Here is a 26,935-nt window from a genome sequence, read left to right on the forward strand (position 1 = left end):
TCTTCTGATATCAATCATTACTTTCCACTGGAGCCTTTGTATATTCTGAATGTCTGGAAGCCAAAATATTTTGTTTTAGCTCCGACTCTATGGTATTTCCCAGCTGTGTACTTATATGGTATAATAAAAGGATTTAACAATTGGGAAATAGCAGCTGCATTTGGAAATTCCCTTTTGTGCTCCCTTTTCATTTGATAGATTCAGTAATGTATAACAAGTGTAACATCAGACCTGTAATGACTTATACCCCAAGGATCATATCACTGACCAAGTTTTCTCAACCAAGCAAAGGAAAACGATAGCAGGATTTTAGGTTTCTTGCAAACCTGTATATAGAGAATATGAGCACTGGGGTAGGGTAACTATGGTTAGAGGAAAATTTAATAAACACTTAGCCTCATTCAACATTCAAGTAAATTAAATCCAGAGTAGTTGTTATGAGGTTAAGTGAAACTTGTAACTCTCTACAGTGGATCGTATTTGTTATACATTGTACTGAACTCGTAAAATCAGCATGGAGCAATAGGAAACAAGAGTGCCCGGAGTGGAATGGGTGAGGTAGAGAGTGGTATGATATCAAATCTAGGAGGCAGGCAGATGACAGGTACTACGGGGTATCATAGGCTACAGTGAGGTGTTTGGTTTACTTTAAGTGGAGGAGGAAGCCACTGGAAGATTTTAAGTAGGACACTACCATGATTTGATTTATTATATTTTGAAAACATCATATTAGCTGCTGTGTACAGAATGGATTGCAAGAGATGACACCAGAAACAAGGGCGCTTATTGAGAAAGCCGTTGCAGTAGTGCAGGTGAGAGTTTGATGATGAGTGAAAGAGGGGCAGTTAGGGAAGTCATTCTTTGAAGAGTTCCATAGAGTCTGACGGAGAAGACAATGGCACCCCACTCCAGTACTCTTGCCTGGAAAATCCCATGGACGGAGGAGCCTGGAAGGCTGCAGTCCATGGGGTCACTGAGGGTCGGATACGACTGAGTGACTTCACTTTCACTTTCCACTTTCATGCATTGGAGAAGGAAATGGCAACCCACTCCAGTGTTCTGGCCTGGAGAATCCCAGGGATGGGGGAGCCTGATGGGCTGCCGTCTATGGGGTCGCACAGAGTCAGACACGACTGAAGCGACTTAGCAGTAGCAGCATAGTGTCTGAAGATGACAAGATTCACACAGAGGGTGAGCAGGATATTTTATGTAATATACACTTGGGTAGAAATTGAGTCAATAATATTTTATAACACAAAGTAAAGTTGATGAGACCAGGGCGTGGGGAAGGATAGGCAATGCTCCTGCACTAAGAGTGTTCCATGTGAGGAAGAAGCTTTTTGCCTAACAAGGAGCTGTTTACAGGTGACTTCTGGGGTAGGTTATGGGAATGTGGTCTGATACCAACATTATCTCTTATAAGATCCCCAAAGTGACAGGACTGTGAGTGGGACCTCCTGCATGCATGTGTACCTGTGTACTTGCGTGCATTCCCATGTTATATATCTTAAGACAAATGGATTATATGCATTTGGCTTTTAATTACTAGTCTAATTAGGTAGAAATAATCATACTGGACCCTCAGGTCCAGATATCAGAATTCCTTATTTTAGAGACCTATTTAAATTCCTGAAAGTTTTATCTCCTAGATAAGTTTTAAAAGTAATTTTCCACTATAAATAAAAGATGTCAATAAATCCTTAGTTGCAATTTAAAGAAAATAATAGGCATATTGAAATATTTAATAAATAATTGTTGGGAATAATACTTCCGTGCTTGCAAACAATTTCTCCTCTCTGTCTCTCTTGCTTTCAGTTCAGCGAAGTTGCTCATCCACTCTGAAGCATTCCATATAGTTTGTTTTGAGTTATAAAAATTCTGGTGTGGATTTTGTACCTTTTCTAGAATGGAGCCGTTGCCATTACATGATAACGTAGTCTAGGAACTTTGAGTGAGGATTTAATCCTTTCCAGTCATGCTTTATATTGTGAGAGACTTTTAGAAGGTTTCTGATTTTGTTACCTTTTAAAAGATTTTAAAAACTTGGATTGTCATGCTTTTGGTACGATTTAGTCACTTAAGGTAGTAGGCAGCACTCAAAATTTATTTCCTCACTTTTATTGCGACTATGCTTTAGAAAATGTAGTGAAACCCACTAGTTCTCCTGGTTCAAACCATGTGTGAAGTTTATATTCATCTATTTGGTACCTGATTGGGTCTGTGAAGCACTGGGGGAATAAATCCATACATTAGCAAGGTTTAGACCTGAGAAATTTAGTTATTCAGTTCAGTTCAGTCGCCCAGTCGTGTCCGACTCTTTGCAACCCCATGAATTGCAGCATGCCAGGCCTCCCTGTCCATCACCAACTCCTAAAGTTCACTCAAACTCACGTCCATCGAGTAGGTGATGCCATCCAGCCATCTCGTCCTCTGTTGTCCCCTTCTCCTCCTGTCCCCAATCCCCCCCAGCATCAGAGTCTTTTCCAATGAGCCAACTCTTTGCATAAGGTGGCCAAAGTATTGGAGTTTCAGCTTTAGCATCAGTCCTTCCAAACAACACCCAGTACTGATCTCCTTTAGAATAGACTGGTTGGATCTCCTTGCAGTCCAAAGGACTCTCAAGAGTCTTCTCCAACACCACAGTTCAAAAGCATCAATTATTTCCCCTCTCATTTGGGGATTTTTGGATATCCATTCACTTTAGGTAAAATTCAAACCTAGACTTCTGTTAATAAGTGAAAATGTTCCTCCTTGCTCCTGAGTTGTGAAACATTTTCAAGGAAGCCCTATGGAAGATTTCCCATTTTCTATAACTCTGAAACTATATTAGCACACAGTATTGTCTGTCTTTAAATGCATCTCAGAAACATAATGACAGAAATTTACTTACAGTTTGGACCAAAAAATAAAGCTATATTTTATGTCATGGTGCGAATAATGAAATAGACAACTAATGCTGTCTAGATCAACGTGTTGACATTCAGTTCAGTTCAGTTCAGTCGCTCAGTCGTGTCTGACTCTGTGACCCCATGAATCACAGCATGCCAGGCCTCCCTGTCCATCCACCAACTCCCGGAATTCACTCAAACTCATGTCCATTGAGTTAGTGATGCCATCCAGCCATCTCATCCTCTGTCGTCCCCTTCTCCTCCTGCCCCCAATCCCTCCCAGCATCAGAGTCTTTTCCAATGAGTCAACTCTTCGCATTAGGTGGCCAAAGTACTGGAGTTTCAGCTTCAGCATCAGTCCTTCCAGCATCAGAGTCTTTTCCAATGAGTCAACTCTTCGCATGAGGTGGCCAAAGTACTGGAGTTTCAGCTTTAGCATCAGTCCTTCCAATGAACAGCCAGGACTGATCTCCTTTAGAATGGACTGGTTGCATCTCCTTGCAGTCCAAGGGACTCTCAAGAGTCTTCTCCAACATCACAGTTCAAAAGCATCAATTCTTTGGTACTCAGCTTTCTTCACAGTCCAACTCTCATATCCATATATGACCACTGGAAAAACCATAGCCTTGACTAGATGGACCTTTGTTGGCAAAGTAATGTCTCTGCTTTTCAATATGCTATCTAGGTTGGTCATAATTTTCCTTCCAAGGAGCAAGCGTCTTTTAATTTCATGGCTGCAATCACCATCTGCAGTGATTTTGGAGCCCCCCCAAATAAAGTCTGACACTGTTTCCACTGATCACCTTTATATATGCACACCTTGTTTATCATTCCTGTTATCAAAAATATATATTTAATACTGTAAAGCAATTATCCTTCAATTAAAAAATAAATAAAAATTTTAAGTATATAAAAAAAAAACTTTCCTAAAGTGACTCATTTAAACAGGATGATTATTAATACATCTTTCTAAATATATTTTTTGGAAAAGTTTTTTTACTTAGCTATTATCAAAATGTTTATCAAAAGTAGAAACATTGACATGCTCCGGAATAGCTGGCTTTTCCCCCTTGGGCAAGAAGGAATCAGGTATGCATGCTGATTAACACACTCCAGTCATTAACGTGTGATTATGTGGGCTGCATATTGAGCACCTGCCAAAATATAAAAACCCAGTACTTTGCTACATCTGTGTTTTGGATTTCTTTTGTATTTTGATAGTTCAAGGAAAATCAGACCCCTGTATATATTTTTTTCAGTATAATAAAATTGTGTGTATATAATATTTTCAAGGAGTTGGGATATGCTATGTTTATTTTTATTTTAATCTTTGAGGCTGTATAAGATCCAGTGACTGGGGTTTGCAGAGCTCTGACTGTAACATGAATCTCTTAATGAACTCCATCATCAACTTTCACTTACAATTTGCAGCATTCCTTCATGTTCATAAGGACTATCTTTTCTGGGATTCAGCCAATATTCCTCATATTTGCTTTATTTTTGCATCATACCTTTATGTGTCATAAATATCTTGTTTTCATTTCTTTCACCAATATGCTGTTAGTGTACACCTCATAGTGATGTTAGGGCTGCTCCTATGGTTTGATTTTTTCCTATCCATTATCCATTGGCAAATACTCCTTCATGACCAAAGTGTGGCTTAGGGCTTATAGCATTTCCAGACACTTAGGAAAAGTCACTTGTGGAAAATTATTTAAAATCTAATTGATTACTAATAGAAAATCTTGTATAATCTAGTCTAACAGAAGAGCTTGATTGAACAGGCCTATTCTCCTTAGGTTTTATTTTCTTGATGGATTTAAATAGCATTTGAATATAGTAGAAGATTTAAAAAGTAAGCTTCTTGTTAAAATTGGTCAGTATCAATCATTGGAAGCTGATCTTAGGATACCAGTAATTTTCTGATTAAAGCAGAACTTCACAAACAAATTTCAGTCTATAGGTGGTTCTAATAAATGTACACTTTCTTGTGCAGAATTCCTTCTTGCCCAGTGATGACTTGGATACGTCACTGTAATGAAACACCATAACTTGAATAATGAAATCTGCACATTTCCATAATACTTCTAAGCAGCATGGTATGGAAAGAAATATGCATATGTATAGCATGCAGTTAACTATTTACATGACCAATTTGAACTTTTTCAAGATTAGAATGAGATATGAATCTTAAAGTCCTTCTAGATCAGCATGAATAAGATGGTGGTGGATATTATGGCATATTGTTTTGGGAGGATAAAGCTGGGGTTGTGTTTGCACTCCTCCAGATCAACCTTCTTAGTTTAATTTGAAGAGGGTTACTTTCCATAAAGTCAACTTAACACGACAAATTCTGGTACCACCATTTATTTGGAGATGAGATTGTAAGGGCTCTCTTTGATTATTGAGTCAACCCACCTGCACTAAGCAGGAAAGACCCTGCTTGTTCCTTCCATGAACGTATCTAATCTTTTTGGAATACATCTAATGAATGTGCCTTGCTGCTGCTGCTGCTGCTAAGTCGCATCAGTCATGTCCGACTCTGTGAGACCCCATAGACGGCAGCCCACCAGACTCCCCCATCCCTGGGATTCTCCAGGCAAGAACACTGGAGTGGGTTGCCATTTCCTTCTCCAATGCATGAAAGTGAAAAGTGAAAGTGAAGTCGCTCAGTCGTGTCCGACCCTCAGTGACCCCATGGACTGCAGCCTTCCAGGCTCCTCCGTCCATGGGATTTTCCAGGGAGGAGTACTGGAGTGGGGTGCCATTTCCTTCTCCAAATGAATGTGCCTTAATTACCTTTATATGTAAATTATCCCACTGTTTGTCCTCTGCAGTAAGAACTTTTCCTGCTTTCCAAGAGAAATGTAACCTTTTAAAAGATGAACAACTTCAAGCTATTTTTTCTTTTGTTAATATAGATTTCAATGTGATGCCATATTTATTTTTATACTATTAGCCTTTGAAGTATTATTTTGACATTACAATAGTTTCATGACCTCTAGGCATTATTTTTCTAGGTGGTGCAAATTAAGTTCAATAGTAATATCTCTGTGTAAACCACATCTTCAAATCCAAAGTATGAATTACAGATTTTTGCTAATAAAAATTGTACAATCAGGTCAAAATTAGAAATGAGTATTTATGCATGTCATCTATCTTCTTTATATTTCATTAGTGCCCTAGAAAATGGGAAACCCTATTTAATAAAATGATTAGAAATTATTTTGTGAATTTTTGCTTTGATTATAATTTAATCAAATTTGGGGGTTTTTTAATCTAATTTTTACTGCCGGTGTACTGAGAATACCTAGAATACAATAGTTTCAAGTTCATCAAACTTTTGGGAACAAATGTGCTCTCAGTCAAGCATAGATAATTTATGGTGGTACGCACGTTAGTCGCTTAGTCTTCTCCAACTCTTTGCGACCCCAAGGAGTGTAGCCTGCCAGGTAGGTGCCTCTGTCCATGGAGTTCTACAGGGAAGAATAGAAGAGATTAGTTTACCTTGAAAGACAAAGAATTAGGACTTTTTTTTTTTGGAAATTAGTGTTATTTAGGAATTATTTGGTTCATTCTAGTGGTTAGTTAGTAGTTTCTCCTCTGTTCATGGAACTCTCCAGGCAAGAATACTGAAATAGATAGCCATTCCCTTCTCTAGGGGATCTTCTTTGACTCAGGGATCAAACCTGGGTGTACTGCATTGCAGGAGGATTCCTTACCATCTGAGCCACCAGGGAAGCCCAATTGTGGGCCAGCCAGAATTAAACTAAAGTAATTCATGAACAGATTGAGAAAACTTTTGCTATTAAATTCAGAGTTAATATCTGGCCTTCAGTTGTATTAATTTTTTTGTATCTAGTATGCTTCTACCAAAATGCCTTTCTTGTTTTTTGTTGTTACACTGATATATTTTATATGTGAAGTTGATTAAAGATGATTAAATATTTTGCTTTCTGAAATTGAGAGTAAAATTGGAGTTTAGATCTCCTTTTGGCTACTATTTTCTTGGATCCATGAGGAATGACACTGCAGGGTAATGAATGAATCTGAATCTGAGTTTTGGGATTTGGGGAAATTAACAGAGAACAATAAAATTTACACCCCTCTCTTACTCAGAGAGAAAGGATGGGCTTTATGATTATAACTGAGCCGTTAATTCAAGGTTGTGTGTTGTTTTTAGGTAGAGCAATCACAACCTCCAGATGATGGGGATATTTGCCACCAGATTAGACTTTTACTTGCTGCTTTGTAGTAAATTAGCAATAGTTTTGTGCATAGTTTTCCTTTTTCTAGAAATGTAAATACAGATAGATAGATGTTTTCATAAGCAATGTAGGTACTGAAAAATCATTTTTGATTTCTTTACTTGCTCTACTGTGAAAACTCAAATCAGAGAGCTAGAGATAAAAAAATTTCTAGATTACAAACAGTCTTGTTATGCCATTATATATATTTACTTGACGTATTAGAAGGAAATTAAAGTTTTTGTGGCGAAATTCTCAAAAGTGGGAATTTTATTTGGGCAAGATCCTAGAGAAGAGAAGAGATTGTTGAGTTCACAGAGTGGCTGGGAAGGCTCCGTGTGTAATGATGTAAAGAGCAATCTGCTCTCTAGTTTCTCTTCCTTAGGCAAACTAGGCCATAAAAGACTTCACTGTTAATAAGAGTGTAATCTCTCTTAAGGAACAAGTGGATTTGACCAGTCTTGACCGGGCTCTGTAATGTTAAGATTTGTGAGGAATGAAGAGCACACTCTGGGCTATTTCTACTTTTGTGTATGACCCCAGCCTCATCGTTTTTAAATAGGCAGCTAAGACATAGGTAGTTATTATATTGAAAGTTGTTTCTGGAGGCTTAATTATTACTTATTTTCCTAGTGGATCCCAACTTCCTTACTTTTTCCCTAAAAGCTTTATATTTTATTTTCTATTTTTGCTGAAACTACTCTAATACCCTTGAATGATTGTCGAATCCCCCTTTCTTATAACAGCCCCAGTTTCTGTCATGAATTAGAGACAGGTTTCCAAGAAGCTGGAGTAAACAACATTTCAAAAGATTGTTTGTGCCTTTCTCCAAGCACTAGACTTCTCTGCCACTGTGAGCAGGGATACTGATGGCTGCTCACTGATCATAGTAGTGGTTGATGAAATCATCTTCATCATATAAAAGTGCAAGGTAAAACAGCAAGTGCTGGTGTAGAAGCTGCAGCAGGTTATCCAGAAGATCTAGCTAAGATCATAATTAAAAGTAGCTACACTAAACAACAGATTTTCAATGTAGATTAAACAGCCTTATTTTGGAAGAAGACACCATCTAGGTTTTTAATAACTAAAAATGAGAAATCAATGAATGCCTGACTTCAGAGCTTCAAAGATAGGGCTGATGCAGCCGGCAAATTGAAGTTGAAGCCAGTGCTCATTTACCATTCTGAAAATAATAGGGCCCTTAAGAATTATGTTAAATCTATTCTGCCTGTACTCTATAAATGGAATAACAAAGCCTGGATGACGGTATACCTGTTACAACATGGATTACTGAATATTTTAAGCCTATTGTTGAGACCTACTGCTCAAATAACAGATTCCTTTCAAAATATTACTGCTCATTGACAACGTATCTAGTCAGTTTAGAACTCTGATGAAGATGTACAATGAGATTAATGTTTTCATGCCTGCTAACACAACATTCATTTTGCAGTCCATGGATCAAGGAGTAATTTCAACTTTAAAGTATGATTTAGGAAATACATTTCATAGGGCTGCAGCTGCTATAGATGGTGATTCCTCTATGAATCTGGGCAAAGTAAATTGAAAACCTTCTGGAAATGATTTACTATTCTAGATGCCATTAAGAACATGCATGATTCATGGAAAGAGGTCAAAATATCATTAAAAGGAGTTTGGAATAAATTTATGAACCCCCCTGGGTAACTTTGAGGAGCTCAAGACTTCAGTGGAGAAGGTAACTGTGGATGTGGTAGAAATAGCAATAGAACTAGAATTAAAAGTGGAGCCTAAAGATATGACTGAATTCTGCTATCTCATGGTAAAACTAATGAATGAGGAGTTGCTTCTTATGAGTGAGCAAAGTATATGGTTACTTGAGAGAGAATCTACTCCTGGTAAAGACACTGTGAAGGCTGTTAAAATGACAACAAAGGCTTTAACATATTACTAAATTTAGTTGATTAAGTCGCATCAGGTTTTAAGAGGATTGACTCCAATTTTGAAAGAAGTTCTGTTGTGGGTAAATGTTATCAAAGAGCATTGCATGCTACGGAGAAATCGTTCATGAAAGGACGAGTCAATTGATGTGGTAAACTTCATTGTTGCCTGTTTTAAGAAATCACCACAGCTACCCCAACCTTTATCAACTACCACCATGATCATTCAGCAGCCATCAACACTGAGGCAGGACTCTCCACCAGCAAGCAGGTTATGACTTGCTGAAAGCCAGATGATGGTTAGCATTTTTCAGCAATAAACTATTTTTAATTGAGATATGTACATTTATTTAGGTATAATGCTACTGCACACTTAATAGACTATAGTGTAGTGTAAATAACTTTTAAATGCATTGAGAACAATTTGTATGACTTGCTTTATTGTGATTTTCACCTTACTATGGTGATCTGGAACTAAACTCACACTTTCTCCAAAGTATGCCTTTATTGTTAAAACCCAAAGCAATCTACAGCTTCAGTGCAATCCCTATCAAACTTCTAACAGCGTGTTTCACAGAATTAGAGAAAACAATTCTAAAATTTGTATGGAACCACAAAAGATTCCAAATAGCCAGTCTGATGATGGGTGGAGGGGTGCTCCCATCTTACTGGTTACTTGGCCTGAGGTGTCCAGCAGTAGAGTTTACAGACAGCTAGGTGGAGCTGGGTCTTGGTGCTGCGATGAGGATCTCTAGGAAATCTCACCCTGGTTAATATTCCCTGGTACCTGAAGTTCTCTGTTAGTCCAGCAGCTTGAACTCTACACTGCCACCACAGGAACTGAGGCCTGACCTCTGGCTTGGTTGCGTAGGAATTCCTCCCATCCTCTTAGGTGTCTGAGGTCCCCCTCCAGTGCCTAGTAGGTGCCCTACTTATGAGGAGGTGCGAACTCCATGTCCTCCTACTCTGCCACTTGACTCTACCCACACCAAACAATCTTGAGAAAGCAGAACAAAGCTGGAGATACCACATGCCCTGATTTCAAATTATACTTTAAAGCTACAGTAATCAAAACAGTATAGTACTGGCACAAAAAAAGACGGGTAGATCAATGGAGCAGAACTGAGAACTCAGAAATAAATCCACACATATAAGGACAGTTAATTTATGACATAGGAGTGAAAAACATACAACAGATAAAGATTTGTTTGTTCAATAAATGAAATTGGAAAAGATGGACAGCTACATGCGAAAGAATGAAACTAAGCCACTATCCTACCCTAACACCAAAATTAACTGAAAAAGCATTAAAGTCTTGACTGTAAAACCTAAAACCATAAAATCTCTAGAAGAAAACATAGGTGATAACCTCATTGACATCAGTCTTAGTGATTTTTTTTGTGGATCTGACTTCAAAGGCAAGGGCAACAAAAGTACAAATAAATAATTGGAACTGTATCAAACTACAAAGCTTCTAGACAGTAAAGGAAACCACCATCAAAATGAAAAAGCAACAAAGCAAACCACTGAGTGGGAGAAGATATTTGCAAATCATACAGCTGATAATGATAAGGGGTTAATATCCAAAGTATTGGATATATATATACACACACACACATTATATATATATATATATATATATATATATATGTATAACTCATACAAACATCCTGATCAAAAAGTGGGCAGAGGATCTAAATAAATATTTTTCCAAAGAACATTATGCAGCTGGTCAACAGGGACATGAAAAGATATTCAACATTACTAATTTTTAAAAAAAATTTTATTAGAGTATAGTTGATTTACAGTATGTTACTTTCTGCTGTCCAGCTAAGTGTATCAGTTATACATACACATATATCCACTTTTTTCCCATATAGGTAGAGGTATTATAGTGTATTAAGTAGATTTCTCTGTGTTATACAGTAGGTCCTTATTAATCATGTATTTTTTGTATAGTAGTATGTTTATGTCAGTCCCAATCTCCCAACTTATCCCTTCTGTTCTTTCTCTCCTGGTAACCATCAGATTGATTTTTACATCTGTAACTCTATTTCCATTTTGTAAATAAGTTTCATTTGTACACTTTTTTTTAAAGATTCCATGTATAAGCAATATCATATAATTCTCTGTCTAACTTACTTCAGTAAATATGACAGTCTCTGGATCCATCCATGTTGCTGCAAATGGCATTATTTCATTTTTTATGGCTGAATAATATTCCACTGTATATACGTACAAACTGAAACACAAAACAGGTCAATAGTTATTAGAGGGGAAATAGGTTGAGGGGGTGGGTGAAATGGATGAAGCAAGTTAACTGTATGGTGATGGATGGTAACTAGACTTGTGATTTTCACTCTGTAGTATTAAACAGTGGAGATGGCAATGGCACCCCACTCCAGTACTCTTGCCTGGAAAATCCCATTGATGGAGGAGCTTGGAAGGCTGTAGTCCATGGGGTCGCTGAGGGTCAGACACGACTGAGCGACTTCACTTTCACTTTTCACTTTCATGCGTTGGAGAAGGAAATGGCAACCCACTCCAGTGTTCTTGCCTGGAGAATCTTAGGGACGGGGCATCCTGGTGGGCTGCCGTCTATGGGGGTCACACAGAGTAAGACACGACTGAAGTGACTCAGCAGCAGTATTAAACAAATGTTGAAGTATAATGCTATATACCTGAAACATTAAAAAAAATCTAATATAACTAGTTATTAAATTAAAAGAAAGGGGAATTTTGATCTAGAGTAAAAGAAACTTAAGAGTATAGCCAAATATAAACCATAAACTTTGATGGAATCGGTTTTGAAAAAAATATTTTGGGACAACTGTGGAAAGTTTAATATGAATAGTATATTAGATGTCTTAAATGAAGTATTATTCATTTTCTTAGGTATGATACTCATATTGTGGTTATGTGGGAGAACATCCTTATTTTCTGCAAATGCTTGCTAAGGTTTTTAGGGGTAAGATGGCAGTGATGTCAATAAAATATTCTTCAATGTTGCAGCAATATAGTTAGATAAATGCATATATATAGAACAATATGGCAAAATATTGGTAATTGTCAATCAATCCAGCTGTTCATTATAATAATATTCATTATCTTAGTCTTTCTAGTTTTTTTGAATGTTTAAAAGTTTTTTCCTAATAATATTTAAAATGCCCATGTGGTAAAAAATGAAAAGTTTGAACTATAATCACCAAGCCTCTTGCTACTTTTTACTTTCTTGTTTTCCAGGTTAAAATTATTTTAGCAAATTCAGTATAAACTGGTAGTGTTGTTTAGGTTGACTATCATATGGTAGTTCAAACAGTAATGAATTTCCAGGTGAAAATAACTGGCTGGATTTGCTAGGCACATGAATCAGCTGAGCTTTGTTAGAATACTGCTTCGTCTGGTGGGGAATTCACTTATTAGGCCTGCCTGCCTCAAAGCTCTTCTTACTGTTCTATTACCAAAAAGTTATAAAGTATTCTCATCTCTGAGGCCATCTGTCCTATAGCATGAGCTCTTTAAAGTTTGATATCTCTAAGGCTGTGATAGTGTGTCTTAGTTCTTTGTTGTTTATACAATACTGAGTATATTCAGTTCAGGGTGCTATTCTTTAAAAAAGAGGGAGGAACAAAGTGGAACATACTCAGGGGAAAATGAACAGGATAGCTGAACTGTGTTTTTCTTATGAGAAAGAAATGAAGGAAACAGATATTTTACCTAGAAAAAGAGATAATACAAGGGTGCTATAATAGCTGTATGTAGCACTTTTAAATATTTCCATGGAAAAGACTCTGATGCTGGGAGGGATTGGGGACAGGAGGAGAAGGGGATGACAGAGGATGAGATGGCTGGATGGCATCACTGACTCGATGGACGTGAGTCTGGGTGAACTCCGGGAGTTGGTGATGGACAGGGAGGCCTGGCATGCTGCGATTCATGGGGTCGCAAAGAGTCAGACACGACTGAGCGACTGAACTGAACTGAACTGATACATATATGTAATTTATGTACTATAACTTAAAAAGTTATTTGAAACTTAAAGTATGTAAGTGCAGTACATACCAAGGAAGGTGGAGTCATCTGTCCTGGCAGAGAAGATTGATCACTGACATGGTTGACTTGCCAGAACTTGGTGATTTAAAACAAACAGAAGCAACTTTTAGTTGTTTTTATTATCATTTTTAATTTCTTTGCAGACACTACATCCCTTTGATTCCTTTTAGTCAAAGACTACCAAGAACATACCCATAGTTGAACAAATTGGGTTTATTACTGATTGCAGTAGGGAACATTCACACCACAGGAAACCATGGAGTGTCTCAGTAAGAGAATATTCAAAATAACTTTTTTAGGATTTAGACTTTAAGTGATTTGGGGTAAGGTCTAAGGAAAAAGAGGTTTGATATAGACTGGAGTAATAGGACAAATTTGTGATTGTATATCTCATTAAATCTTATTAGAGGGAGGGCAGATAAGAATAAGAATAAAGTTGTAACTGGAGAGGCAATATAACTAAAATAGAAAATAGAACAAGACAAAATCGACATCATGCAAGGCAATAAGAATAAACAAACTTAATTAAGCCTTGTTAATAGGTGGAGGAAAGGACAAGAGATAATATTCTGTCTCTACAATTTTATTGGCAGCAGGTAGGGAAGTTGATCACGTTGCTGCTTTAGAGAAGCCATTTCCCATTCGTTTCTCCTAACTGCAATCACTTCCACCTGTGTGTGGGTTTCAACTCTGTTATGTAGGGCAAGATTGCACTTCTGTCCTACCGTCTATGTCTGTATTTTTTTCTTTTTTTTAATTGGAGTATAATTGTTTTACAATGTTGAGTTAGTTTCTGCTGTGCAGCAAAGTGCAACAGTTATACATATATCCTGTCTTTTTTTGGATTTCCTTCCCATTTACATCACCACAGAGCATTGAGTAGACTTCCCTGTGCTATACAGTAGGTTCTCATTAGTTTTCTGTTTTATACATAGCAGTGTATATATGTCAATCGGCCTGTCTTAATTTCCAACATCTTATTTGACTTTTGCAACCCCAGTTCACTTCTCTAATCTTGCAATTCTTGGTTAAGGTGCAGTTGGAAACTCAGCTAAATTAGAGTTGTAGTATACTGTAGCTGACTGATAAAGGTCAGTTTTCACTCCAATCCCAAAGAAAAGCAATGCCAAAGAATGTTCAAACTACTGTGCAGTTGCATTCATTTCACATGCTAGCAAGGTAGTACTCAAAATCCTTCAAGCTCGGCTTCAACAGGACATCAACTGAGAACTTCAGATGTACAAGCTGGCTTCGGAAAAGGCAGAGGAACCAGAGATCAAATTGCCAACATCTGTTGGATCATAGAAAAAGCAAGAAAGTTCCAAAAAACACATCTACTTCTGCTTCACTGAGTATGCTAAAGCCTTTGGCTAAGATGGTAATACCAGGCCACCTCACCTGTCTCCTGAGTAACCTGTATGCAGGTCAAGATGTGACCGTTAGAACCGGACATGAAACAACAGACTGGTTCAAAATTGGGAAGGAGTATGTCAAACCTGTGTATTGTCATCCTGTTTATTTAACTTATATGCAGAGTATATCATGTGAAATGCCAGGTTGAATGACTCACAAGTTGGAATCAAGATTGCTGGGGGAAATATCAACAACCTCAGATATGCAGATGATACCACTCTAATGGCAGAAAGTGAAGAGGAACTAAAGAGCCTCTTGATAAGAGTGAAACAGGAGAATGAAAAACCTGGCTTGAAACTCAACATTCAAGAAGTTAAGATCATGCCTGCAGGTCCCATCACTTCATGGCAAGTAGATGGGAAAAAAGTGGAAACAGTGACAGATTTTATTTTCTTGGGCTCCAAAATCACTGTGGAAGGTGACTGCAGCCATGAAATTAAAAGATGCTTGCTTCTTGGAAGACAAGCTATGACAAATCTAGACAACATATTAAAAAGCAGAAACATCACGTTGCCAACTAAGGTCCATATATAGTCAAAGCTATCGTTTTTCCAGTAGTCATGTATGGATATGAGAATTGGACCAAAAAGAAGGCTGAGTGCTGAAGAATTGATGTTGTCAAACTGTGGTGCTGGAGAAGACTGTTGAGAGTCCCTTGGACAGCGAGGATATCAAACCAGTCAATCCTAAAGGAAATCAACCCTGAATATTCATTGGAAGAACTGATGCAGAAACTGAAGCTCCAGTTCTTTGATTACCTGGTGCAAAGAGCTGATTCATTGGAAAAGACCGTGATGCTGGGTAAGATGGAAGGCAAGAGGAGAAGGGGATGGCAGAGGATGAAATGATTGGATGGCATGTCTAACTCAATGGACATGAATTTGAGCAAACTCCAGGAGATGGTGAAGGACAGGGAAGGCTGGCATACTCCAGCTCATGGGGTCGCTAAGAATGGGACATGGCTTAGCTACTGAACAACAAAAAAATACTGTAGCTGGGACTTCCCCAACAGCTCAGCAATAAAGAACCCATCTGCAATGCAGGAGATGCAGGAGCCATGAGTTCAGGCACAGGGTCAGGAAGATCCCCTGGATGAGGGCATGGCAACCCACTCCAGTATTCTTGCCTGGAAAATCCCACAGACAGAGGAGCCTGGCAAGCTACAGTCCATGGAGTCACAAACAGTCCAACATGACTGAAGTGACTGAGCACATGTACACACATAGAGTAGCTGCTCTTGGACAGAGTGGATATAATCCATATGCAGTTAGGTTTAGTGGGAATTGATCCCTAGATAAAGCTAATTACAAATGTTGAGGTTATTGGAGCTTTGTGAGGGACCAGATCTTAGTGGAATTAATTAAGGATGACTTCATAAAGAAGGTGATTTTGAGCATTGATATTAAACAGAGTAACAGTTCCATATTTATTATTCCACTTAGTTGAATGAGTATAAATAAAAACCTAAACTGGTACCAGTGATTATCGTGACTATTTTCAGAATTAAAAATTGAAACCAAAGATAATTGGACAAAGGACATTTCAATAATAAGAGTAGGTATCATTTACTAAGTACTTAGATGATAGATACTTCCCTACGTGCTTTTTTCATTGTTCATTTCTCACATCAGCTATTTGAGGATATTATAACTCCATTCTATGAAAAGGCATAATCTAACTTCCATCCTCTTGACTGTGGATCAGCCATGGTGACTTACTGTTGAATAGATTGTATTGACAGTTATAGGGCATGACTTCACAAACTAGGTTAGAAACAGTGATATAATTTTATTCTGGCTCTTTTGAGGACATACACCTGTGGGAGGCCTGAACTACCATGTAAGAAGTCCAGCTATTCTGAGGCCAATATGCTGAAAAGAAAAGATCATGTGGAGAGATCACATAGAGGAAGATGTCCAAGGAACCCCAGCTTCCAACCCCAAGCTCTTAAAGTGTTCACTTTGTGAATAAGAAGCCTTTGAGCTTACAGTCTTAGCCACTAACTTAATGTCAACCTCACGACAGACCTTGAGACAGAACCACCCAGCCCAGATTCTCCTGAATTCCTGACCCATAGAAATCATTAAAGTTAATAAATCATTATTGTTGTTTTAAGCATTAAGTTTTAGGATAATTTTTATACCTTAGTTATAGATAACTAAGGTGGGGTATCTTGGAAATTTTGGAATTTGGGTTAATAACTGGAATTCCTGTCTCAAAAGTATGTAAAGCTCACGTCTGAAAATGTAAGGCAAGAAAGGATTTAGAAGGTAGTGTTACTGAAGTTATGGCATCTTTTACTCTTGAGAGTGATTTTAGGATAGTTTTGTGGAATGGAAAATCACTGAATTGGGTGTCAGAAAGCCTACATGTAGAATTCAGCTCTGCTAGTCCTACCTGTGTGACATGGGGAAAACCACATAACCTTCTGACTGTTACTTTTCTTCTTGCTAAAAACAAAGATGTAGAAATTCAGTACACAGTTCTTGGCAACACATTTTTAGAATAACATCTAGAGACTGGAGTATATCAGAGGAGAGTGATGCAGGGTCAGGAAACCATGTCAAATGGGAAATAGGTGTTGAAACTGAAGGAGTTTCATCTAAAAAAAGGACTATTTGCTTCATTTCTCCTTTAAGATATTTTGAACAACTTTAACATGGAACAGGATATAGATTGATTTTGTGGATCTTTTGAGGGCAAACAGGAAACCGTGGTTGATAATCATGAGGAATCTAGATTTTAGTTGATTAGGGATTCACTTTTAAATAATTAGTTATTAGAAAATACTATTTAAGAGCCCTCGGCTGCAGAAATGCCCAAAGAAAGCTTGATTGCTTTTTCTGGTTTCAATACTGGGAAACTATAATGTACTAACTCTATAGACATCTTCAAGATGGCCAAACTCTATTCTCTTAAATTCCTTTTATATTTCCTCTAAGCATCTCTTTATAAAATGATATTGTTCTTCTTTATTGCATAAGCAATATATTCATTAATGATAAAACACAGATAAGCAAAAAGAAAGAAAAATTACCAATAATGTTATCACCATTTAGAAGTCACTATAAATATTTCAGTATATATCTTCCAAGTTTTTTTTTGTGTGACCACGTTTATCCTTATGCATGCATGTAACAAGATTGAAGTTATACTAAATACAATATCTTTTTCTCCATTTGGTGCCTCCTCCCTTGTAAATAAATTATTTCTACAACATTTTTTGTTATTCATGTTCAACCTTGAACATATTAATAATATTTGTTTTCTAATTAAAAGTCTTATTGATGATAGAACATTTTCAAAATATATGTAATTTCAAAAAGAAAATATAAAACTACCTATTATTTCAAGGGACTTCCCCAGTGGCTCAGCGGTAAAGAATCCACCTGCAGTGCAGGAGATGCATGTTCAGTCCCTGGGTTGGGAAGATCCCCAGAGGAGGAAATGGCAACCTCTTCTAATATTCTTGCTGGGAAAATCCCATGGACAGAGGAGCCTGGAGGGCTACACTCTGTCGAGTCACAGAGTTGGACATGACTGAGCACAGCACGTTATTCCAAGACACAGGACCATTAACATTTTGTTGGAAATTCTGTCTTCTGTACATAATTTTTTCTTAAAAAATGTATTGGTGTTTCTCACTAACATGCCAAAATAAGTTTACTTAACATCCATCACTTCACACATTTTGTTTTTAATATTGACTTCTCTATCCCTTCATATATGAAAATATCTTTACATATTCTTAATTTGTGAAAATTGCTCATATTTTCTAGAAACTTTGCCTAATAACTATTTTAATACTACTGTATACTTTTTTAGTCATCTACATATAATTTTTGTACTGTGTTTAATTAATTTCCAGTGAAATGCTTTAGATAATCTGAACCAACACTGCTTTAGTCCTTGTATTGGTACTAGGTTCCTTTTAAATAATATTTTGAAATTTTATTCACTGTTTGGTGAGGGCAGTAAGGTTAGGGGCTAAGAGAAAACAAACGTAAGTTTTCTTTGAATGAGCTAATACTTACTCAGTGCCCTGTACACTCTTCTTTTTGTGATGTTCATGTGTTTAGCCATGTTATACATTGGTTGTTTTCATATGAAAGATCAAAAGAAGAGAAGTAATCTCCTTTATGTTATTTTTTAAAATTACAACTAACCAGCCTTCTTAAAAATGTTCGTAATCATATCCACATTGTAACATTAAGGCAAAGCACATTCATTTCATTGCCTTCTGTAGGGAATCAGTGTTTCTGAAAGTAGGCTGCATCAGAATGAGAGGACCTGTGCATCAGAATCACTTGGGATGTTTATTACATTTCATATTCCTGGGCACCACTCTTTGGGGTATGGCAGGAGGTAAGGGAGTCTGTATTTTCACATACTTGCCAGGGAATACTGTAAAAGTTTGAGAAGAACTGCTTTAAACAAATAAGCTGTGCTGCAGTAACATGCATCAAAACTTGATAGATGTGGTCATTGGGAATCTTGTCTCAGTTGGTAGTTCATAGGACCTATTTCATTTATAGGAAATTAAAGAATAGGTTGACCTTTTTTTTTTTTTTCCTATGAGAAAACTTACTTAAAAGTTACCTACCTCCCTAGAACACAAATTAGAGATCCTTTGTCAAGTTTCTTTTTCTGATTTGTCGTTTTTGCCTTTTGTACATGCATGCTCAGTCATGTATCTTTGTGACCCCATAAACTGTAACCTGCCAGACTCCTCTATTCATGGAATTTTCCAGGCAAGAATACTGGAGCAGGTTGCCATTTCCCTTTCCAGGGGATCTTCCTGACCCAGAGATCTAACCCACGTCGCCTGCATTTGCAGGCAGATTCTTTGCCACCATTCCACCTGGGAAGCCCAATGTTGCCTTCTTATCTAACAGTAAGCTCTTCACTGGGCTTCTGAGGTGGCTCAATGATAAAGAAGCCACCTGCCAATGCAGGAGGCATGGGTTCGACCCCTGGCTCAGGAAGATCCCCTGGAGAAGGAAATGGCAACCCACTCCAGTGTTCTTGCCTGGAAAATTCCATGAACAGAGGATCCTGGAAAGCTACAGTCCATGGGGCCATAAAAGAGTCAGACAAGACTTAGTGACTAAAACAGTGACAGCAACAACAAATCTCTTCTTTGAAAGTGTTTGGATTCATGTGCCCTTTTATTCTGATGAATTGACTATAGGCCTTCATTCATGAGAGGAATGTTTTAAGTTTTAGAAAATTAAAAATTAAAGACCATAAACGGTCGACTTTGCCCCTTTTCTTTGTTCCTAAGGATAGTGTACGATAACTTATACAACTGAAGTAATTTATGATTTCATCTTCTGCTGGTGTTGGTGCCTTTGTGCCATGTTGTAAGTAGTTGTTGTTGCTTTCTTGGAGAAAACATGACTTTCTAGCTTCTTATTATCTTCTTCTTGGCAGTGTTGAGCTACATTGCACAGATTATGGGGCTCAGGACAATATGGGTCATTGGTGAGGGAACCCATCATTGTTGACTGTGGTGGATGATGGTGACTACATTCTCATGAGTTAAAAACAAGGAACATAGCCTATCCAACAAGTAAGTGACATGAGTAAATTAGACTGGAATTAGTTCTGAGAGAAAAAATGGTAGTGTATGCAGCCTAAATTCTCTAAGGACCACTGTTGCTCAGGCTGACGAGACACTGCTAGTACCTTTCAACTTGGGAGTGACGGGAAAAATCCTCTTCATTATGGTCAGTGGTGAGTCATGTGTAGGTAACCACTTCCACGTAACTGTTGTTTTGACTTGATCTTCAACCCCTTAGGGTGAGAGAGAGTTTGTTTCTTATTTGTAGGCAGTAATATGAGAAATGAAAGTGATTGAAGCATAGTTTATCAAGTGATGATTATTGATTCCAAAAAGCCTTGGTAACATTTCTACTAGGGGCACTATTAAGAGCTGAAATTGGCTTTGGCAAACATATGTGCTCAGTCTCTCAGTTGTGTCCGACTCCTTGCAACCCCATAGACTGCAGCCCACCAGGGTCCTCTGTCCATGGGGATTCTCCAAGCAAGAATACTGGAGTGGGTTTTCATGCCCTCCTCCAGGGGATCTTCTCAACCCAGGGATTGAACCCCAGGTCTCCTGCATTGTGGGCAGATCTTTACCATCTGAGCCACCAGGGAAGCCCAGAAAATCTCTTGAGTGTTTGTTTTCACAAAGTTGAGAGTGAACTGGGCACTCCAAGGAGCTGTGTACTAACCATGACTGACATCTAAAAGAAAGGGTTCCTCTGCATCACTCCATGGTTATTGTAAGCATTAAATACAATGTATTTCCTGGGAAAGAAAAGATCTGGGAACAATGTAAAGAGGCACTCTCCTGCACATTAGTTTTATCCTTTTCAGCGTATTTCAGTGTAAATGTAATGAACATCTGCTCTGTGCTAGGTGCTTTTAGCAGTGCAATAGTGGAAAAAATTAAGATTTGTCTCATAGTAATTTAGAACAGCTTTATTGAGATATAATACGCATACTACACAATTTCCTTATTTAAATGTGTACAATTCAGTGGTCTTTAGTATATTCACAGACTTTACAATACTCAATTTAGTTCAGGACATATTTTTTTTTTTACTAAGGAATTACTTAGGTCCAGAGGGGGAAGAACTTCCTTGGCTCCATCCTTAGATCTGTTTCTTCCCTCAGAATATGGTACCTGCTATTTACTAAGCACCACCTGCTTTAGGTTCAGATCTGTGCCTAGTTACTTTATGGATGTTACCTCATTATATGCTACCAATAGCTGTGGAAATAAGTTTATTCCTTCCTTATATGCAATGACAATAATACCTAAATACCTAGCATTTATTGAGTATAGTTATCTTATTATATGGAAATGTATTTCTATAATCCCATTTTCCTTTTCACTCCCTTTCCTGCCAGTGATTAATTCTGTACATTTTTTTTTTTTAACTCCAGCTTTTGTCCCATGCTCTTCCTCTAGCTCTTGATGCCTACTGGGCTTTTTTTATGTGTGTGTGAAGAAGGGTAGAGATATAGGAGCAATTAAGATTTTTAAACTGACAAGAATCATAAAGTCTAGATGCTTTATTTATTTCATACAAATTTTTTATCAGGAGAGAAAGTTCCCATACACATACAGACAAGGTGAATGCAAGACTACTAGTGGGCTATGGCCAATAATAGGTGCTTCAAGCTCTCAGTTCTGATTTGTAGCTCTCAGAGCTACAAGTGCATTTTCCTTTTATAAACTTATAGGTGTTTATTATTTTCCATCTAAGATTTGCCTTTTTAAGAGGGACCTAACTATCTGACCAGTTAGCCAGCTTCTCTGTAATATGAGATAATTCTTGTGCGTTTCTATAACAAACTAGTCCTCTTGTTTAAAAAAAAATGTAAAAACAAATCATTTTTAAGTGCCACATGAGAAATGTGTGTGACTATGTGCTAAAGTGTCAGTGGTAAGGATAAGGAATAGAAAAGGTTTCTGTAACTTTGACAGATGTATTTGGTGTTCAGTCGCTCAGTCGCCAACTCTTTGCTGCCCCTCGGACTGCAGCACACCAGACTTCCCTGTCCTTTGCCATCTCCCGGAGCTTGCTCAAACTCATGTCCATTGAGTCGGTGATGCCATCCAACTATGTAGAAGAAGAAAGAAAACAATTTTTTCTCAAAACACAGTACGCAGAAATATTCAGGTTGCCTAGCTTTCTGGCATTGATTTAGATATTTTATATATTCTCTGGTAAACAATTAATAATGGAGCCAATTTCTCTATTATTTCTAAATTTAGGGATAATGAATATTTGTTGTTGTTGTATATGTTTTTTAAGCTGTGGGAAGAGGTTTTCTAATGTAAGTGTCAATTAAAAGAAAAGCTTTACCATTCTTATAATTAATAATTAAATCTGAACTATCTTAAACGAAGGGTATAAATGAGTAAGAAGCTGAAGTGTTCATTTTAAAATTAAATCTTTATACCACTTTTACTGTTTTTTAATTAAAAAAGAAAACCGTTTGAATCTGTAATTTCAGGTCAGTTCCTTTGATAATTATTTCTATAATGTTTGGTATTTTTTTTAAAACAGAGATAATTAATGTATTTTATTTGTCCATCTCAGCTTCATATACTGTCATTCTGTTTTGATATTTTTCTCCAGTGATATACAAAGAAACAGGTTCTAATGATTTTTATTTTATTTTTTTTCTAGGAGTCAGAGAATAATAAGTTATGTTCCCTATATTCCTTCCGAAATACCTCTACCTCACCACATAAGCCTGACGAAGGGAGTCGGGACCGCGAGATAATGACCAGTGTTACTTTTGGAACCCCAGAACGCCGCAAAGGGAGCCTTGCCGATGTGGTGGACACACTGAAACAGAAGAAGCTTGAGGAAATGACTCGGACTGAACAAGAGGGTATGTGTGGACTTAACTGTTGGGCTTTATTCTTTTAAAGATTCCAGCTTAAAAAAAAAAATGAGTGGGATTTCAAGGGCCAGAGAAGTGCATAATTGGCACTAGCAAGGAAAAAGTTATTCAGAGGTTACCATGGTGATGGCAGATTGTGATCCATTAGAAGTGTTAGGCAGATAGTTCCATTTTTCTACAACTCTGTGCATTTTACTTGATTCTTATAATAACAAATCAAGGTTTTAAACTGACTTTAAGCCTTGCTCTGGAAAAAGGTAGTATAGGTATTTTCTCAGCTGCAACACTATTTTTCATTTTTTCCTCCCATATTTCCTTTTAATGGATAGTATTTTATTATGAAAATATCAACTGTTTAAAAAGAAAAAAAGCCTAATGTATTTATCCTTATTTTTACAAATATCACAAACTTCTAAATATTATTATTTTACTTTCAAATGTTGTAGAATTGAGAGTTGAGGGTTTCTAATATTGTTAAAACAGTGTTCAAGGAGAGAATTCTTTGACACATGACATCTACTGAGACATCCACCTTCTCTCCTCTCTCTACAAGAGTCCACTTAGGTTAACCTAGGTCCTAAAAAGTAAATGAAAGGAGACTCTCTAATAATATGCTTAAATTAATCAACTCTAAGTGATTGCTATCCTGTGTATGTTCTTTCATTTTTTATGTACAGATTTTAGACTTTAAAATATAGAGTAATTAATGGCTCTGAATCACTACTTATATGTAAGTTAAATTTAAACCTCTGTGGTACTGTAGGGAAATGGGGATTTGATATAAGGGAATTTTTCATGTAACTTAATTTTATTCCATAAAAGGCTCAAAAATTTAAGAATTTCAGATTAACTTTTGTTACCTGTCCACAACATCAGCAATCTTGATGGAAGTTTCTGAAATGTATTACGTTTCCCAGGCTTACTAACTAGATTATATGGTACAAAATGTAAATTTTTTTGATGACTCAGGGTCATGAGGCAGTAGACTATAAACTCCAATTCCTGTCTAACAATTGTGTGACCCTGGGTAAATTTTTCAATCTCCCTCAATCACAAAATTTAAAATTTTGTATGGTAGTAACCTGACTTCTTAAACATTTTGAGAATTAACTATAATAATTAATATGGGTCATTTGAGGTATTGTGATGATTGTTGTATCATAAATGTCAATTACTTTACCATGCTCTAATGTAATGATGCCCCCAGAGATCATTGAGATGATTGGGACAGTTGCTTTACAGTTATTTCTCTGCAATTATGAAACTTTGGAGTTCCTATGTGTGCTTGATTTAGATATCCTTTTTGGCACGCGTGTGCGTGCGCGCATGTGTGTGTGTGTGTGTGTGTGTGTTGGTTTCTCTTTCTTTAATATCAGGTTTCAGACTATAACTTCTTACTTGGTTGTGAATAATTTCTAATTTCCCTCTTATCTTTATCTTTCAGTTATTTAATTAGATGATCATAACACTCTAGACACTATTTAAAATATGAATGCACATTTCTGGGTGAGTTTATGAGAGATTCTGGGCAATATACATACTCTTCAGTTCATAGACTCTGTACTGACTCTTGGCTCTTCAGAGACTTTATACTTCTCATTTGTGCCTATGTTCTAGAATAACTGAGGTTGCCATGTCAATAAACTCTGAATAAATGAGATTGTTTGATTACTTTTGTGATTCATCAAAAAGATGGTTTTAATTCTATAAGAAAGTACTTTTCAACATACTTTAGAGGGTTCTGTTATGTAAAAATAAAGAAGTTGATTTGTGATGATTTTTTAGGGGGAAGGATCTAGACTGTTAGGGAATTTAAACTCATTCTTCTCTTGCAAGCAATGATTAGTTTATTTTTCCTCTTCATTACTGTGTGTTATAGATTTGATTTAAGAGTGGCACTTTCAGTATGAGACCTCTCATTTAAGAGTCCTTTATCATTATATTCCTATTATTAAAGAATGTTTTTTACGTACATTACAGAACTTTGTTTTCTAAAGTACATATATTTTAGGTATCAGAAATTCAGACATTTTTAGTGCATATCAACATATATAGTCCACTAAGTACAAATATGAAATGATAAAAACTGTGCTCATCAAACCCACAGATTCCAAAAATCTAGGAGAAATGCTGAATATACTGTATGAAAGAAACAAAAACTTGAAAGTTTTTGACAAACCCAAAATATAAACTTTAACTCATCAAGGTAAAATTTAATAGATGTTACTGTCAAGTCCAGAGGCTGTGACCAAAATTCCTATCTGCACAAGTAATTACTGGAGAAAATTTAAATAGCAGACACACGATTAAAAAAAAAAAACCCACGTATGAGTTTTAGGTGATAGAGCAATGGAGTCAGGATGGTGAATATTGCCAAAAAATTGACAGTGCTATCCTAGTCAGCATTACAGAATTAATGTTTGTAATTACATACCTAGAAATACAGTATGTAAGATTCAAGAGGCCCCAGTCTCACTAAACATCTTGCTCAAGAGAATGCATCTCAAGTATTGTGTTAAGGTGAGAATTACTACACTTTAAGAGGAACTCAGAAGCATTGGAATATTCTCAGAGAACAATCAATATGAGAACAGATACAGTAACATAAGAAGAAGAAGAATGGGAGGAACTAGTAATATTATCATAAATATTATATATCACATACTTTACTTTATAATAGGACCAACTACCTAACAGTGTAGTTGTCCAGGTATGGAAAACTTTCTTTGGAAGGCAATAAATTACCTTTGGAGGTATGCAGAAATCTTAATTGCTATCTTTAAAGGTTATTGTAGAGGAGAGGTGATTGGTCTTTTTCTTCCAAGACTATGAATTTTTATGAACTAAATATGCTTATTTAGTATTCTGTAGTTCATGGCATATTTTTAATAGCCCTAATCAAGAGCTTCATAGTATCATGATTATTTTTCTACAAGTTTTTTTTCTTATTATGCAAGGTGCTACATTAGAACTGAGGGGTTCTTACCATGATGCTTTATTTTTTTGGCTGTGGATCCCTTTGGTGGGTTGATGATGCCTACAGGTCTATCCTTATTTTAAATGCATAAAGTAAAATTCATGGAATTATAGAGAAAATGAATTATATTAAAATGTTAATTTAAAAATGTTGTGATATGGCAGGAAGTACTATTTTACTAATGGATTAAACACAAGATCTACTGGAAGGACTAAAAATATATGTGATAAGCATAAAAGGTATTTTGAGATAATCTTTAAGTACAATGTAATCTTATATTATTATTCTATTGATTATAATCTCACAGATACTATGAATTTATTATTTGTTGCCTGCTTTGATAATTTAAAGAAATCACATTTTCAGTTAAAAATATTGGTGAAAAGTATCTTTTTTCCATCCAAATTTGCAGACTTCCTGAATGCTATGGATAAATTCGGGGTCTGTGGAACCTAGGTGAAGAACCACTATGCTACATGATATTGCATACCTATCATGAGTAAAGCAGAGGTCTCTAAACTTAAAGAGTTTATATTCTAGTAAAAGGTATAAAACACAGACAAAATGAACTCTAATTCAGTGTTGTTTAATATGTCGTTTAAAGTTGCATGAGTGCTATGTAGATAAAATGTTATAGGAGTTTACAATATAGATTGTGCCTGCCTAGGAAACCATGGAAAGGTTCTCTAGGAAAAGTGGGTCGTAACTGGTTGGAGAATGAAAGAAAGTATACAGGCAGAAATGGAGGGGAGGGACATTTCAGTCAAAAGGAACAGGCAGAGCGCTTTAAAACAGCAGAGAGTTCGAGTTCTACTTTAAAGTATATGAAGATGCATATGCCGTGTAAAACTGAAAAAGTTGGTTCTGTTCATCACAGAGGCCCTTTAATTCTTGGCTTAGAAATTTGAACTTTATACTGAAGGTTATGGGGGAACTATTGACTATTTTTTAGCACAATAAATTGATGGAGTAGAGCTTTCCTCCAAGAAAGTTAATCTGGCAGCACTG

The 26,935-nt window shown here is 36.7% G+C and overlaps 1 protein-coding gene across 27 annotated transcripts in view; it reads left to right on the forward strand.

Moving 5' to 3' along the window:
- Positions 1–26,935, forward strand: part of SOX6 (SRY-box transcription factor 6) — an 833,346-nt gene that overhangs the window by 426,577 nt on the left and 379,834 nt on the right. For all 27 annotated transcript variants that reach the window (XM_059874855.1, XM_059874857.1, XM_059874853.1 and 24 more), the window contains one exon: positions 22,731–22,938. In XM_059874855.1, the coding sequence (XP_059730838.1) occupies positions 22,731–22,938 (208 nt within the window). The remainder of the gene's footprint in view (positions 1–22,730; positions 22,939–26,935) is intronic.

This window comes from Bos taurus, chromosome 15 (assembly GCF_002263795.3).
Source record: "Bos taurus isolate L1 Dominette 01449 registration number 42190680 breed Hereford chromosome 15, ARS-UCD2.0, whole genome shotgun sequence".
In the NCBI taxonomy this organism is placed as follows: domain Eukaryota; kingdom Metazoa; phylum Chordata; class Mammalia; order Artiodactyla; family Bovidae; genus Bos; species Bos taurus.